This window comes from Theropithecus gelada, chromosome 11, assembly GCF_003255815.1.
Source record: "Theropithecus gelada isolate Dixy chromosome 11, Tgel_1.0, whole genome shotgun sequence".
NCBI lineage: Eukaryota > Metazoa > Chordata > Mammalia > Primates > Cercopithecidae > Theropithecus > Theropithecus gelada.
Genome location: NC_037679.1, coordinates 11,919,988 through 11,937,426, shown reverse-complemented (window position 1 = coordinate 11,937,426; position 17,439 = coordinate 11,919,988). Strand labels below are relative to the sequence as shown.

General features: G+C 48.9%; 1 protein-coding gene across 1 annotated transcript; it reads left to right on the top strand.

The window, feature by feature from the left end:
• Window positions 1-5,738: 5,738 nt before the first annotated feature.
• On the top strand, window positions 5,739-13,723 carry KRT4 (keratin 4). The gene is made up of 9 exons (XM_025403075.1): window positions 5,739-6,687; window positions 8,319-8,533; window positions 9,488-9,548; window positions 10,812-10,907; window positions 11,452-11,616; window positions 11,854-11,979; window positions 12,410-12,630; window positions 12,878-12,912; window positions 13,022-13,723. Exons 1-9 carry the CDS (start codon window positions 6,004-6,006, stop codon window positions 13,201-13,203), a joined length of 1,785 nt encoding a protein of 594 aa, XP_025258860.1. The 5' UTR covers window positions 5,739-6,003; the 3' UTR covers window positions 13,204-13,723.
• Window positions 13,724-17,439: the final 3,716 nt, after the last annotated feature.

Below are 17,439 nucleotides of genomic sequence, written 5' to 3'. Positions count from 1 at the left end.
TCTGTCCTACTCCTGCCTCCATCACTTGCTAAATTTTACTGCTCCTTCCTCCGTGTGTCTCCTGATATCACCTCCTTTCCTCTTCATCTCCACAGTTCTCTACTCTGAGCCTGGACCCCATTCTTCAAGCTGTACCCAAGTGATTCCCCAACTGGCTGGCCTCTCAGCCCTGCAACTCTCAGGCCTTCCCCACCCTGCTACCAAACCAGTCGGCCCGACCCGAGGCTGTCACCACACTGCTCCCTTCCTTGGCAACGTTAGTGCTGCCAACCCCTTAGGGCTCCTGGCCGTTGCTGGGATGCAACCCTCACTCTTCAGGCCTGATCACCCCGTCCTCCTCAGAGGAGCCCCGAAGAGTTCTGATAAAGCTTCCTCCAGGGCTGTGGAAGGCCAGCAGAGGGATTTTCAGCCAAACTCTAACCTCCAGCTTAGGAACACAAAGGCCTAGCGGTTTAGGGTCAGCTCTGCCTCACCAGCCTGGGTGGTCTCTAGCTTCCCTTCTCAGACAGATGGAGTATAGCCCACCCCATGTACAACACTTTGAGGAATACTTGCTAATGCTCATTGAGTGCCAACTGTGTGCCAGCACTGCTGTGAAGCCTTTAACTGATTATCTTCACAGCAGCCTGTAATACAAATACTATTATCATCCTAATTTTGCCTAGAAGGAAAATAAGGCAGAGTGGTTAAGTAACTTGCCTAAGGTCACACAGCTAGTAAGTAGCAGAGCTAGGTGTGGAATCCAAGTAATCTGGTTCCATAACCCAAGCTCTTAACCACTATTTTGCTTATATAGAAAAAGGAATAGAGAGGAGGGGGTGCCGGAGCTAAAAGGGGCATTGGATGCAATCGACTCCAAACTTTTTATTTCATAGATAAGAAAACAGGTTGAGGAAGGGGAAGAATTTATCCAAAGCCATGGTAACTTAATGACAGTGTTAACAAAAATCAGTTTTACTGAGATCATAGGCCAGATGTGGTGGCTCATGCCTGTAATTTCAGCTCTTCGGGAGGTGGAGGCTGAGGCAGGTGGATCGCTTGAACCCAGGAGTTCAAGACCAGCCTGGGCAACATGGTGAGACTCTGTCTCTACAAAAAAATACAAAAATTAGCTGGGTTTGATAATGCATACCTGTCGTCCCAGCTACTTGGGAGGCTGAGGTGGGAGGATCACTTGAGGCTGTTGAGGCTGCAGTAAGCTGTGATTGCACCATTGCACTGCAGCCTGGGTGACAGAGGGAGACCCTGTCTCAAAAAAAATTCTATTTAGGGCTCAAAAACTGAACAATAGAAACTTTTAATTGTCATGGAAAAAAACCTCAGAGATTATATTGCAGCTCAGGAGGGCCCACCAACAGTAATGTGCTGCTTAGACATACTTGTCGAAGGATGGGAATGGCTCAGACCCAGGGGTTTCCAAACTGAGGACCCTAAGGGCTGCTTTCAGGGCTGCAGGGGGAGGTCAGTAGGTGAGAAGTATCATGGTCCCCTCCTCTGCACCAACTGGATTATCTCTCCTTATCTGTTTTACTCATGAGGCTGTGCACGTGATTTTGTTTGTGAGGGTGCTTTTGCTGCCAGAACATGCGGGAAGCCCCTGCCTGTATATGCCTGGGGTAGGAGGCCAGCAGGGGCAGCTCTCTGGCCTGGGGGAAGAGGAGCCCCTGGGTACAGACCCGCATGCCTGGCTCTTAGGAGTGCCCATCCTCTCATTGCCCTCACTGGCCTCTCCTTAAAACGCTGATGGCCCTTTTCTGCAGAATCTCCGATCCCCATATTGGCTCTGGCTCCTCAAGAATGACTCAGGCCCGGTGGGGCAGTTGAAGTTGGGTGACCGAATGGGGTGAGGGTGCCTGCCTGGCCAGGGAGGGCAGGAGCACTTTCCCACACCACACAGCGGATTTGGAGCTGAGAGTGACAGAAGCCCTCAGGATCCCTTAATCCCAGGGCTGAATGTGTGAAGGGCTTGCCTCCCTCACCCAGAAAGCCCTGAGCAAACACTCCCTCCACCCGGCTCCACACCCCTGTCAGCTGCTCATCCCTCTGTGAAAAGACTAGGAACAGCTGCCAAACAAGGAAGGGTCACGGAGGGCAGTAGCAGAATCTGCGTGTGGGGGTCTGGGGAAGGGCAGGGGACCAGCTTTTAGCTGTGGCTGCTGGGTAGAGGCACCTTGTTCAGCCGCCTGCCTCTGGCCCAGATACGAAGGAGATGTCTGTCCCATTTTCAGGGAAAGAAACTCATCTCTCTTTCTCTCTCACTCTAGGGTGTAAAGGCGCTTTTGCATAGGAAGTTCTTCCTTATGTCTACCTTCAGTTTCTCAGGCTCAGTTTGAAGATTTTGTGAGCTTCTTGCAATTCTGATTTAATAATAAGGACATAGAATGTGGCTCTAGACTAGAACTTTCTTCCTGTTTGGATTGGGTTTATTGTAGGGTTTGTCATGAAATTAATTTGGATTTAGTTACTTGGAGGATACAAAACTGGCCCCTCAGGACAGTGTCATATCTTATTGGGTACTTGTAAGAACAGGGCCACATCAACCAACCAACTGACCATGTGCTGAGGGTAAGGACAGAAAGGAGCTGAGCCGCATCTGCAGAGCTTGCAGTCTGCTGGCCAGACACCATGGCCGTCCTGGTGGACCATGAGCTACTGGGCTGTATAAGTTGCTGTGTACTTTTTTCCCTGCAGATTCTGTGCGGGCCAGTCACTCATATAAAACATTGTATCTACCATTTTATACATTGTAAGGTCACAAGCTTTGAAGTCAGACAGATAGGACTGACTTCCCATCTCTACCACTTCCTGGCTGTGTGTGATCTCAGGCAAGTTACATACCCCTCTGAGCCTCAATGTCTGCAGCTCCAAACTGGACATAGGAAAACACTTCTTTGGCCGGGTTGTTAGAAGAAGCATCTAGTGTTCAGCATATAATGGTAGTTCCAGAAGAGAATCCCTTCCACCCAAGAGGCACCGCTGCCTTTCCTTTGTCTTCCTTCTTGTATCAAGTCACCTTCATGAGAAGTACCTCAGTTGCAGCTCCTTGGTTTGGGTGCCCTACAGGCACAAAATAAGACTGATTGCATATTCTATATTGTTTCCCTGAAAATCTCCTTGGCTTCTGGCTTGCTTTTTGTTCTAAGCAGTAGACACAACTTTAGGGGCAGTGAACCCACGCCATTTTCTCCTAGTGTTGGAGTGTTACAGCCATAGAGTAAAAGACCCAATAAGCACACTACAAGCCATCTCAGGGATTCACCTGTGCTCAGGCAAAGCCTCTACCCTGGCCTGTGATAGTCCCCATCAAACCCCAGGGGCTACCAGAGAAGAAAGCAGTGAATGGCAGGTGCAGAGGCTGAGGTGAGGCAGCCGGGGGCACTGAGCTCTGGCCCTCACTCAGGGTGAGATCCCAGTGGTCCTACCATGTCATCTGGGGCAGGAAACCAGGCAATTGGACCTCAGCTTCCCAAGGGGGATGCTCACATGTTTCCTCTGCTCCTGCAGCTGCAGCCCCCAAAGACCTGCAGTAGTTCCCACCCTCCTTCCAAACCATGCCCACCTTAGGAGCAAGAGTGGAAATTGATAGACCCTGGGATGCTAGTGCTCCCAGAGCCCCTTTGACCCAAACAGCCAGTTCCATCAGGTTTATTCAGGTGCCCATTTTGCATTGGTTATGACACAATTTAGACAGAGTGACTTTATACCAGGCAGAACAGTGTGAGTGAGAGGCCATATGTGAGTGAGAGGCCATAGAATATGGAGCCTTTGGGACCAGACTAATGTGAGTTTAAATCCTGCCTCCATCACGTGCTGCTGTGTGACTCTGGGAGCTACTTTACTTCTCTGAGCTTCTGAAAGGAAGGTTAATGGTGCTAACCGCATAGAGCCTCTAAGTAGACTAGTTGATCAAGTGTAGGTAAGGCATCCAGCACAGGACTTGGCACAAAGTGGGCGTTTGGTGAATCTGGGCAGAAAGGATCAGTGAAAGTCCAACCCCTTCCTTCTAGGAGATGGTTCTGGCTCTAGAATGCTCACCTATTGCAGGTGGACTGACCCATGACCCAGGCATTCTCCCGTGATGGGGCCTGAGGACTCCAGTCCTTACGACCACAGTCCCTCCACCCCCTCTCCACTTACTTAGAGGCCATCTTGGCAGAGACAGACCACAGGTAGGGGTAGGAGGGGTTGGGGGAATGGGGATAAGGGAGGAAGTGGCTGGAGAAGGAGCTGGCTGAGCTCTCAGCCAGCCTGGCCTTCCCTGCATCCCTGCATCTGGGGTGGGATCTGCTGACCACTCTGTCCTCAGCACTGGCCCCTGCCTTCTGTCTGTGCATGGAGGCAGCCGTTCACTCTCTCCCTGGCCAGCTTTCATTCAGCTAGGGGCAGCTTGGGTCTGTGGGATTAATCAGGTGCTGGTGACCACTCTTCCTCAGACCTGGGGTCATTTCATCCATGAGGAATTGAGAAAAGGAGGGAGAACAAAGACAACAGATATCTCCTTGTAAATGACAATGGCAAAGCTTGGGCAGGAAGAGAATGAATGCCTGCTGACCTCCTATATGCCAGGCACCATGGGGACATTGTCTCATTCCCTGTGAGGCACATGTCCCATTTGGTAGATGAGAAGATAGATTGGATGGTCCATTATCACACTGCTCATAAAGACAAATTGAGTCTGGAAAATTTACAAAAGAAAGAGATTTATTGGACTTACAGTTCCACGTGGCTGGGGAGGCCTCAAAATCGTGGCAGAAAGCAAAAGGCACTTGTTACATGGTGGTGGCAAGAGAGAGAATGAGAGCCAAGTGAAATGGATTTCCCCTTATTAAACCACCAGATCTTGTGAGACTTATTCACAACTACAAGAACAGTACGGGGGAAACTGCCCCATGATACAATCATCTCCCACCGGGTCCCTCCCACAACATGTGGGAATTATGGGAGTACAATTTAAGATGAGATTTGGGTGGGGACACAGAGCCAAACCATATTGGATGGGTTCAGAGTGGTTAGATGGCCCACCCAAGGTTACACAGCTAGTTAGTGGCAACTGGAGGGACTTGAACACAGATCTGTTACACTCAGCTGGGAAAAATTTAAGTTATGGCTTAAAACTAGGATTTTGCGTTTAAAAACATTGATCTGAGAAGGGATCCACAGGTTTCATCATTCAACCAAAGGGATCCCCAGCAGCAAAAAGTTATGAACTCTTGCCCCGAATTCTGCACCATTATAGAAAATCAGAACGCGCCTAGCAAACAACTGGGCAGCAAATGGAGTTGCAGAGTGCACAACACCAGACCCTGCTGGAGAACGCCCGTCTAGAATTGTGCAAGCACAGACTGAAGGGAGGCCTGCAAGGCAGCATGGGTACTCAGGGCTGAGAAAGACAGTCAGGGTTTTCTTAGGGAAGATGTTTTGTCTTCCCCCATCTCCTTAGTATCTAGCTCCATGCCTGGCAGGTTCTCAGTAGCTGTTGGCCAAGTTGAAGTGAATCTGGATCTAGGTTTGGAAGGCTAAGGCTGGCATACAGAATATTCCCCTTTTTATGGGTACATGGAGCCAAGTACATGTGGAGGAATAAGAATGCTAAGAATAACAAATATACATGTGGCTTTTGACAGCTTACAGAGCACTCCGTTAATCACTAGCTCACTCTATTCTGAGAAGTGGTAAGGCAAATATTTGTATTACTTCCAATTTATAGGGAAAGCAACTGGGCTTCAGAGGATGATTTGTTCCGATTTGCAGAGCTGGGAAGTGGCAAACTGTGCACTCAAACTCAGGCCGTCTAACTCCACATTCTGTAGGGTGAGAGGATGGGTGATGGGATGTCTTTTCTGGAGGAGGGAGGTACTGTGAGGCTGGAGAGATGGAGGTACAGTGGGTGGGGACCTGGAGGGCTGGGCCCAGGCAGGGGCTTCTGATTAGGAAGACCTGGGGCGCCGGTTCAGGTTCTCCCAGAGAGGAGTGTGATGGGATCCAGTAACCTGTGCCCTTCAGATGACTTCTGTAGGTGTGTTTAGTGACATGCTCAACAGGTGCGGGAAGGATGGGTTTGTGCCAAGGGCCAAGCCCAGAGATGTTTCAGATTTTTCTCTTTATGCCCCTGCAACCAAGCCCTGCTGCTCCAGCACATATAAGAGACCCAGGTTGAGGGCTCCAGCATTCACCGGCCTGGGCCCTCTTGCTTCTCTGATAGCTCCCAGCTTACTCTCTGCAGCCATGATTGCCAGACAGCAGTGTGTCCGAGGCGGGCCTCGGGGCTTCAGCTGTGGCTCAGCCATCGTAGGCAGTGGCAAGAGAGGTGCCTTCAGCTCAGTCTCCGTGTCTGGAGGTGCTGGCCGATGCTCTTCTGGGGGCTTTGGCAGCAGGAGCCTCTACAACCTCGGGGGGAACAAGAGCATCTCCCTGAGTGTGGCTGGGTCACGACAAGGCGCCTGCTTTGGAGGTGCTGGAGGCTTCAGCACTGGTGGCTTTGGCGGTGGATTTGGGGGCTCCTTCAGCGGTAAGGGTGGCCCTGGCTTCCCTGTCTGCCCTGCTGGGGGAATTCAGGAGGTCACTATCAACCAGAGCTTGCTGACCCCCCTCCACGTGGAGATTGACCCTGAGATCCAGAAAGTCCGGACAGAGGAGCGAGAACAGATCAAGCTCCTCAACAACAAGTTTGCGTCCTTCATCGACAAGGTGAGCTGTGTCCCTGGCCGGAGAGGGGCAGTTAGAAGAGAAGGGTCCTGAGTCGTGGGGTCTCAGACCTGAGCCTACCACAGGTGCTGGGAAGACCGCTGAACTTCCCCGGGCCCCAATTCTCCAGCTGTTGAAGGGGCATCGTGACTTTTAGCCTTCCTTTTTTTGTCCCGTGGCTGGTGGGAAGGTGGGAGGCTCAAGGCAGTTAAATGTTTGGATTTCCCTAGACATGCTGTGGGATATTGGACAAATCATTTGACTTTTGTGGCTCTAGTCATCCCAGCTATAAAGTGGGTTCATTATTTCTCTGCTTCTTCTCAGATTTTGGTTTTGAATATAATGCAGTTAACTCCACTAATCACTTAACAATGGCCACTTCTGCTCTTACAACAGAAGAAAACTAAGCTGATTGTGCAAGTGAAAAAGGGACTGGCTCCAGTGGCAGATTCTAGGTCTCATCAGGGCCTTGGAAGTTTACCTTTTTCATTCCTTTGATTGAACAACATTGCTCATGTCTGGGTCTGTTTGAAGAAAGGAGGAGACAGGTCTTTTCTTTTTGTAGCCCAACTTCCTTTTTCATGCAATGTCTAGAAGTTCAAGTTCTTTAAGCTCAGTTACAGTCATGCATGATGGATGATAGTGAGCAGTGCAGCCCCAGAGAGCCGAGTCATCCAAAGATTGATGACTGGGTGGATGAGTGCTGCCCTTTTGTCCAGATTGCCCTGGTTTACCAGGCATCAAAGTTTTAGGCAGCTTCGACATATGGGGCAAGAATGAACACTCTTGGAGTAGAATAAGGTGCATATTTGCTCTTCTTGCTAGTTCAAATAAACCCACAGTAGCTTAAATAGGTTTTACTGTGACTGTAGGACATGCAGATATGACAGCAAAAACTCAGGGCTCTTTGATGCATCCTTGTCTCATCTCATCTCATTTTACCTTTCGAGTTCAAAATGTGATCAGTCTCCCTTACCTGCTTTCCTTTCGGTTCTGAGGCTCATAAAGTGGAAATGTCATGCTAAGCTGCTGTCTTGGTTCATCTGGATAGATTTTTTCATAGAGGGAGGGAAAGTTCAGGGAAGCCCTTTGCAGAATGGAGTTTAGGTGAGACTCATAATGTGTATAGGGCCCTGGTTTTAAATATCTATACTCAGTTGTTCACAGGTTCACAGGGACACACCAGGTCCATTGATAAGTAAGCTTATTAAAAAAGTCTGTAGTGACTTTATCTTTTGTTTGCTTTGGGTCAGGATCACTTTGAATGCAACAGCCTCCAGACTGTGATGTCTCCTAATTTCATTTTGTTATTTCACAGAAGTTTAATGTTCTTCTTTGGGGCTTTGGGTGCCTGTGGTTAGGAAGTTGTTTTTGCTGCACTGTCAGGCTCTGCTGCTCTGGCTGTGCTCTGTTCTCCACAACATATGTGACCCCCTTGGTGCTATGGGCTCGAGAATGGGGCCATCATGTTGACCTGAGTGAGTGGTGCCCTGGAGATGCAACACAGTGGCCCTACTTGGGTGGTTCTTGGGCCGTGTGGTTCCTTGGGATTGACTGGGTTGGTGTTGGCCTTGGCTGGCCCTCCTGCCACACTTCAGGCCCTTATCAGTTGGCTGGTGCCTTTATCAACACAGGTGCGGTTCTTAGAGCAACAGAATAAGGTCCTGGAGACCAAATGGAAGCTGCTCCAGCAGCAGACGACCAGCACCTCCAGCAAAAACCTTGAGCCCCTCTTTGAGACCTACCTCAGTGTCCTGAGGAAGCAACTAGATACCTTGGTCAATGACAAAGGGCGCCTGCAGTCTGAGCTGAAGACCATGCAGGACAGCGTGGAGGACTTCAAGACCAAGTAAGTGGGGAGGAAGGAAGGGACGCCATCTGACACATGTGCCCAGCCACACCCAGGCTCCCGGGCCTCTCTCCAGTGGCTTAGAATCTCAGGCTCTGAAGGTGGCTAGGAAGGCCCTCTAGTCTGTTTTCCTACATTGACATAGTCACGTTTTCACAGGGTGAGGTCTAGTAACCACAAGTTGTTCCAAATGGAAATTCAATGATAGATTCAGGGATTTGGGTCTGCCATATACAAACAAGATCAGAACCCAAATAGATGAAAAGCAGTATAATATGGTCAGAAGAATACAGGCTGTAGAGACAGATGGAGCTGGTTTGCATAGTGAGTCCTCACTTACTATCTGTGTGACCTTGGGTGAGCTGCCGAACCTCTCTGAGCTTCAGTTTTATTCATCTTCAAATGGGAATAATATTCCTACTTTATGGATTGTGAGAATTAAATGAAATTACATGAAATAGAGAAAGCATGTGGCATATTTCAGTACACAGAGTGAACACTGAATACACAGCACCTCTCATTAAACTCACTATGGGATAGGACTGACAAAATAAATACCAACCCTCTCTCTCAATTCATTCACCCACCAAACAAAGGAAAATGGAGTGTGCTGATGACATTGCTGAGAATTTAATCTGCCAAAATGGCCAAAAGTACAGCCCTTCCATGGATATTAAATCAACTACACCATTGCTGGGTTTTCTCTCAAAAACAGCCTCTTTAAAGTTTGGTTTTCATGTCTCTGAATAAACCTTGGCCTAAACTGGTACTTCCTATATTCAATGAATGCAGTGAATGTAGGTTAAATGAATATCTGTATGAACATGGGAAATGTAACTAATTACCTGTATATCTCCAAATTTGTTTGGAAATGCTTGAAAACAAGCAGCAGAGATCTGAGAAACACCAGCTCACTGTGGGCTTTTGTCTTTTTCTCCCTGTGCCCACCCCCAGATATGAAGAGGAGATCAACAAACGCACAGCAGCTGAGAATGACTTTGTGGTCCTCAAGAAGGTAAGAGACGAAGGATGGTAGGGAGTGCCTTCAGGGTGCTCCTTCCCTTGGGGAGTGGTCTTTGGTTGAAGTCATGGGTTTGGTCCATCTCTGCCTCATCTCCACTTACTTGGAACTACTTAGATCTATACAGTCAAAGAAAGTGGGTAACCAAACCAGGTTCTAAGGAATTAAGGTAGGGAGGAAAGCCTATTTGCATTTTTTTTTTTTTTTTTTTTTTTTTTGTGAGATGGAGTTTCACTCTTGTTGCCCAAGCTGGAGTGTAATCTTGGCTTGCCGCAAGCTCCATCTCCTGGGTCCAAGTGATTCTCACGCCTCAGCCTCCCAAGTAGCTGGGATTACAGGCATGTGCCACCGCGCCTGGTTAATTTTGTATTTTTAGTAGAGACAGGGTTTCTCCATGTTGGTCAGGCTGGTCTTGAACTCCTGACCTCAGGTGATCTGCCTGCTTCAGCCTCCCAAAGTCCTGGGATTACAGGTGTGAGCCATCGCACCTTGCCAATTTTTATTTTTATAAATTCATGAGGTACAAGTGTAATTTTGTTACATGGATAGTTTGTGTTGTGGTGAAGTCAGGGCTTTCAGTGTATCCATTGCTGGGATAACATACATTGTATCCAATAAGTAATTTCTCATTGTCCACCTCCCTCCCACCCCTCCCTCTTTCAAGTCTCCATTGTCTATCATTCCGTGCTCTATGTCCATGTGGTACTTGCCTTTCTGTGCCTGAGTTATTTAACTTAAGATAATGAACTCCAGTTCCATCCACATTGCTGCAAAAAGACATAATTTCATTCTGTTTTTATGGCTGAGTAGTATTCTATGGTGTATATGTGCCACATTTTCTTTATCCAATCATCTCTTGATGGACACTTAGGTTGATTCCATATCTTTGCTATTGTGAATTGTGCTGTGATTAACATGAGTGCAGGTCATCTTTTTGTTACAATGATTTCTTTTCCTTTGAGTGGAATTCCAGCAGTGGGATTGCTGAATCCAATGGTAATTCTATTTTTAGTTCTTTGAGAGATCTCCATACTATTAGAAAAGCCTATTTGGATAATCAACTTCCATGTCTTCAGGTGGCTCTAAGGGAAGAATATATAAAATTGGTCCCCCACCAGCTCACCTGCTGCTGAGTAGTCTTTCCTAAGAGTAGACTTTCCTAAATGCTGCTGAGAACATCTGTAGGTGTCACTTAGTACCCCGTCCCCCCACTGGCATTCCTGTTCCTCATCTCTTATCCTCCTTCCTCCTCTGCAGGACGTGGATGCTGCCTATATGAACAAGGTGGAGCTGGAGGCCAAGGTGGACAGTCTTAATGATGAGATCAACTTCCTGAAGGTCCTTTATGATGCGGTGAGGGATCCTCCCTTCCATTCAGGGAAAGGGAATCCCCTGTCTGCGACGCTGCTGGCTGGGATTCACAGTTCTTTGAAAGGACTCCAGCTCCCTTATTTTAGGGCAGTGGGTTCTCATCAAGGTCATGCCTAGAAAGGTTTGAAGTGGGAAATTCAACTGGGAGATTCTTAGAACCAGATGTAGTCTTGGTCTTAGAAGGGGTGATTAGATCTAAAGAGTGCTTGGAATAGAATTCATTGCTGTCTAGCATTTTTTCTGGTGAAATGGATCTGTTCCATTCCCTTCCATCCAACACACCGGCACTCACTGCATTAGACAGAGTGGCTTATGGTTCCTGGGGACCAGTAAAGACTAGAAGCATTGCTCTTCCATTCTGAGCTGTCACAACCACTTGATTTCTGCTTAGAACTTTACCTGTCTCTCCCCTTCCTACACATTGTGAATGCCAGCTCTGCTCCTATCTGAGCCTGTATCAGGTCAGTGAAGGCTTTCCTAGAGGGGCTAGGAAAAGCCTATTTGATGTGAGACATTTGCCTTGCAGGAGCTGTCCCAGATGCAGACCCACGTCAGCGACATGTCCGTGGTCCTCTCCATGGACAACAACCGCAACCTGGACCTGGACAGCATTATTGCTGAGGTCCGTGCCCAGTACGAGGAGATTGCCCAGAGGAGCAAGGCTGAGGCCGAGGCCCTGTACCAGACCAAGGTGGGTGGTGTGGATCTCTCAGGAGATGGGGCTGGCTCTGGGGCTCTGCTTTTTACATCTGTGAACAGGGGATCATTAGCTCAAGACCAACAGAAGTCAGATACGAACAGACATTTCCAGGCATCGTTGGTCCTGGTCTGAATTGCCACCTGTGGCAATTCTCACTGAGTTCACTTGAGAATGGACCCTACCCAGATGCCCCTGACCCCTGGTTCTCTGTGTTTGCTTGAGTATTAGGTCCAGCAGCTCCAGATCTCGGTTGACCAACATGGTGACAACCTGAAGAACACCAAGAGTGAAATCGCAGAGCTCAACAGGATGATCCAGAGGCTGCGGGCAGAGATCGAGAACATCAAGAAGCAGGTGGGTGTCCCTCCCTTCCAGATGAAGCACAAGGCCAGGGGCCTCAGGCAGACATCTCCAGAGTGGACAGGCAGATAAAACATCGGGCCAGAAGACCCTGAGCTTGTTGCTGGGAATTCACAGTTCTTTGTGCAAGCCATACCCAGATTTTTTCAGCAATAACCCAGTTGGCACAACATGACGCTCCTGGTGCATAGGTTTCTTGGCTCTTCTTCATGGGTTTTTGCTCATCTTTATTTAATCAGTCAGGTGGAGGCATTGGTGGGCTATGGCTGGAGTGAATGAGATGTGTAAGTGTCAGGGAAAGTGGGCAGTACAGATACAATCTTGACATCCTGACCCAAGGAAAGCTGGACCAGGGGAGGGGACAGGTGTAGAGGCCTTGAAGGCAGGGCACTGCTGACTACCTATCTAATGCCTTTGTCAACAGTGCCAGACTCTTCAGGCATCCGTGGCCGATGCAGAGCAGCGTGGTGAGAATGCCCTTAAAGATGCCCACAGCAAGCGCATAGAGCTGGAGACTGCCCTGCAGCAGGCCAAGGAGGAGCTGGCACGAATGCTGCGTGAGTACCAGGAGCTCATGAGTGTGAAGCTGGCCCTGGACATCGAGATCGCCACCTACCGCAAACTCCTGGAGGGCGAGGAGTGCAGGTGAGGGGTTAGGCAGGGTGTGAACATGAGGGCCGGAGAGGTCCAGGGCCATGAGCTTGTACCTCTGCCGGGCTGCAAGCGTCAGTGCTGTGCCAGTGCATTACGAACCAGGACAGCTTAGATAACAGGGTTCACACTGGGTCCTCAAACTCAGAGGCTGCTCAAGGGTAAGAGAGGTGAGTGAGGCGGGCTTATTGAATGAAATTCTGTGCTCCCTGAGGTTCACTGCCTTTTCTTTCCCCCACAGAATGTCTGGAGAATGCCAGAGTGCCGTGAGCATCTGTAAGTACCTTCTGCTCCTGCTGTAGTTGTTCATTCACCCAGGTCTTGGCTGACACCCCAGGGTGCTGGCACCATTGGAATAACTACGTCCTTTGTGTCTTTTCTGCAGCTGTGGTTGGCGGTAGCACCAGCACTGGAGGCATCAGTGGAGGATTAGGAAGTGGCTCTGGGTTTGGCCTGAGTAGTGGCTTTGGCTCCGGCTCTGGAAGTGGCTTTGGGTTTGGTGGCAGTGTCTCTGGCAGTTCCAGTAGCAAGATCATCTCTACCACCACCCTGAACAAGAGACGATAGAGGAAATGAGGTCCCTGCAGCTCACTGTGTCCAGCTGGGCCCAGCACTGGTGTCTCTGTGCTTCCTTCACTTTACCTCCATCCTCCCTCTCTGGGGCTTGTCTTACTAGTGTCCCCTCCACTATCCCATGGGCTCTCTCTGCCCCAGGATGATCTCCTGGGCTGGGACAGGGACTCTGCCTCTTGGAGTTTGGTAGCTTCTTCTTGATTTGAGCCTGGTGACCCACCTGGAGTGGGAAGGATGTCAGCTGACAACTCACCTCCCATGGACAGAGATGAAAATGACCAAGAGTGTCATCTCCAGAATTATTGGGGTCACATATGTCCCTTCCCAGCCCAATGCCATCTCCCACCAGATCCTGTATTATCCATGTACATCAGGACCAAACTACTTTTCCATCACCTGGTAGCACCTGGCCCTGCAAGCTTAGGACAAGAACTACTTAGTGTCCCATTCTACTCCTGTCATTCCCTCTTATCCATCTGCAGGTGAATCTTCAATAAAATGCTATTGTCATTCATTTTGAGCAATGGTCTTTTTTCCCTGGGGAGGGGTCTCTAAAATCCTGTATAACTAGACAATTTTGGTGAAGGTGGATGCTTGAGGGTCTGAAGGATCCGTCTATACAGATCCGGGTCATCGAATAATTTCTCAGGTCTCTACTTCTAGGTTGCTCAAATTATTGGGGTAGAAGTACAGTGTATAGAGGCCGAAGGCTGCCTACAGGGCAGTTGTACAGATACAAGGGGCGGCCGACAATTACACACACATTAGCTATTGTAGGGCACCCTGGGGCAGCACCGTTTCAATGCTGATCCTGGAATAAACCTGGAGGGAAGGGGTTTAAGTCTGCAGGTGGGGGGCATTTGACAGGTGTGAGAAAAGCAGGCCAGGGGTCTCTGTTGAATATAGAGCAAGAAGGTATGGAGCTTATGAGAGTGCTTATACTCTGTGTCTAGCAAGGCCTCCCTATTTTCATGAAATTTCATGCATGGGGCTAAATCTCACTGGCCCAACAAGGCTTTCAGGAACCTGTTCCAAGAATCAACAAGGTCACGGTTGTTGGAAGGAGGCATGCATGTGCGTCATTCTCCTAGAGTTTTCATGAGCTGCTCACTTCCCCAGCTCCACAGGGGTGCCTGGGGTTATGTCTGTGGTGCTCTCCCTGAGTGGCAAAGAATGTTGGAGGTGGAGCAGGGCTTCTGGAGCAGCAGTGGAGGGAGCTGTCTAATTACAGAAGTGAGGAGAGGATAGTCAGAGGTGGGGGTCTGGGTAGAGCCTTTGAGGACACCCTTTTTCTATACTGGAATTGGTCCAAGGTACTTGGAATTGGTCTGAGTATAGAAAAAAAGCAAAGTCTCCCCTTTTCCAAAGATTTCCCAGCTCCTGCTCTGCAGTCTGACCCGAATCAGTTGGCTGCAGATGCAGAATGCACTCTCTGCCTTGGCCACCCAACTGCACCTCCCACCCTTGACTGCCACAGAGTTCATTCAGGCTCCAGTTCCTCCAGCCCTGTGTCCATGGGGCCTCATGGTGTGCAGGCAGAAAGGCACATGGTTTTCCCAAGACCAGTCCCTGCCCATGGGACCCTCATGCAGATCCAAGGTAGGCTCAGGGTTGTTCTGCCTTTGGGAAAGCGGGGACAGAGCAGCAAAGCATTAATCTCAGGGGCTTGTGCTCTCTGGGCAGGGGACTTTGCCAGGAGGAACCTGGGCTCTGTCCTTCACCAGCCTGGCCCTAAAGTCCCCATTGTCTTAGGGCTCATTGAGCCACATGTGTCAGACCAGGAAGTCTCTACAGCCAGCCGCATTTGGCGGCTTTGACTTCTTCTAAGGGCTGCACTCCTCCCCTGGCAAAATGCTGATGGGCTTTTTTTTTTTTTTTTTTTTTTTAAGTTTCTGGGAGTGGGGAGGAGGAGTTAAGTGTTGGAAGTAGGGGTGGAGCTTCTCAGGTTCGCCCACCAGGAGGCTGCAGGTTGTGATGGGCCTCATGGAGAGGCAAGGGGCAGGTTAAAGCATTTCCCATGCCCCCTGAGTGTGGGAGCAGCCAGCCTGAGCGGCCCTCCGTGCCTCTCAGTGTCTCTTTGGTTGAACTCAGTGATTTACACTGCAAGGTCAGGCCATAGATTATATGTGTGTATGTGCATCTTAGAATAAATGTGTTTGTATTCATAAGCACATGGCTATGTAAGCATGTCAGTGTTTCTTATTTATATAAAAAGTCTCTTAGGTTGAGTGCAGTGGCTCACACCTGTAATCCCAGCACTTTGGGAGGCTAAGGTGGGCGGATCATAAGGTCAACAGATCGAGACCATCCTCGCCAACATGGTGTAACCCCGTCTCTACAAAAAATACAAAAATTAGCCTGGCGTGGTGGCAGGAGCCTGTAATCCCAGCTACTAGGGAGGCTGAGGCAAGAGAATCGCTTGAACTCAGGAGGCAGAGGTTTCAGTGAGCTGAGATCACGCCACTGCACTCCTGCCTGGCGATAGAGCAAGACTCTGTCTCAAAAAAAAGTCTTCTATTTTACATAAAAGATGAAAAATCTTCACATTGATCTCTGTTTCTAGAACAGTCCAGGAGAGTGCATCCTGGCCTTGATTCATATGTTTGAAGCTGGTTGGCTAGTCAGAGGGGATATTTGGGGTAAATATACTGCTGAGATAATAGGCACCACCCTTCTCTCTGATCTTTCGAATTGGATTCTGGCCAGCTCCTAGTGCTCAGGAAACAGGGAGACATGGTTTGCATTATCTGCCCTGTTGGAGGCCCCATGCTCTCCCTTTTCTTTTAAATGCTTCACCTCTAAGTATACAGAAATCACTTTTCACATCTGAAGGGCCCAACTGCAGGTTGGCAAATCTCTAACTTGGTTTATTTGGCTCATCTGCCCTGACTCCATTCCCCAAGCTCTCGGCTCCCAGCCCTGACTGCAGTCCCACCATCACTTTGGCTCAGGCACCTGTCGGCTCCTAAGCAACTGTTATGTTTGCCTAGATCCCTCCCACCTCACCAAGACCCTCTGCTCTGGGTTCAGCCCTCTCAGTTCCAGAAAGTTCTCACTAATGCTTCTGAAGTCTCCCTACCTCGTTGCTAGTAAAACCAGAAGGGTACAGCAAAGAGGGGCTTATTTAATGTCCTACCATGGGGTTTTGGTTTAACTTACTGATGGGGCCCAGTCTTTGGGTTCTAAGACCAGAGGACCTCAGAATAAGTCATGACTGCTCCCATGTCTTGGGTGGATGTTCAGGGTTTAGTGAGACAGCTATGTGGGGAAATAATTGAGGGAGGTGGGCCCCCTTTGTGGGCCCTCAGGACACAGTAACAGTGGGCCAACGAGGGACAAAGGGAGGGAGCAGGCTGAAGAGAAAAACCCCATTTTAGCACCGTTCCATTTTTTTTCCGTGTTGATGGTAGAGTCTGAACAGTCATCTCGTTATTCCACTGAGAGGGCCGGGAGTGTAGAGTTGTGGCCACGAACGGTCTTGGTGGTGGGAGCCCCAGACTCAGGCTCATTGCTGCCCGTGGTTTTCTGGCTTGGCTTTGGGTCAAGGTAGGACTGTTCTGCATCTGCATTTTTTTTACTTGATTGTTGTGGATTTGATCCTCAAAAATTCGAGAAAGTGGACGAGAAGCCAGATAAGCGGGGAAGACACTTTCTGGAGAAAGTGTTTTGATTGTCATTTGCCATCCACCCATTCACCCATCTACTCATCCATCCATCCATCCATCCATCCATCCATCCATGATCCATCTATTCATCCATCTATCCATCCACCCACCCATTCACTCATTTACTCAACAAACCACTAGTCTATAAATTATTTATGGGCAGGAACCATGACTTTATTAATCTTGACATTCCAGGGCCACTGTGCTTGCCATATAGTAGCTGTTTAACAAATGCTACTTGAATAATGTTTACTGAGTGCCTAGTTTGTGCAGGGCAATGGGGACCCATTATGGAAAGAATAATTATACTCTCTTTTCAAGGAGCTTTCAATACAGATGATAATGTCTAGATAAAAACATGCACATAAAGAACTTGGTAACTGGATAGACAGATAAATGACTTTGGAAGTTACAAATGAAGGACATGACAGTCCAGAGGAGAGTAAAATTACTTATAGTCTAGAGCGAAGGGTTGGCACTCACAGGAGGCTTCATGCAGGAGGTGGTATTGAAGTGGGGTCTTGATGAAGAAGCTGGTCCTAGATGCTAGAGACGGGGTCAGGTG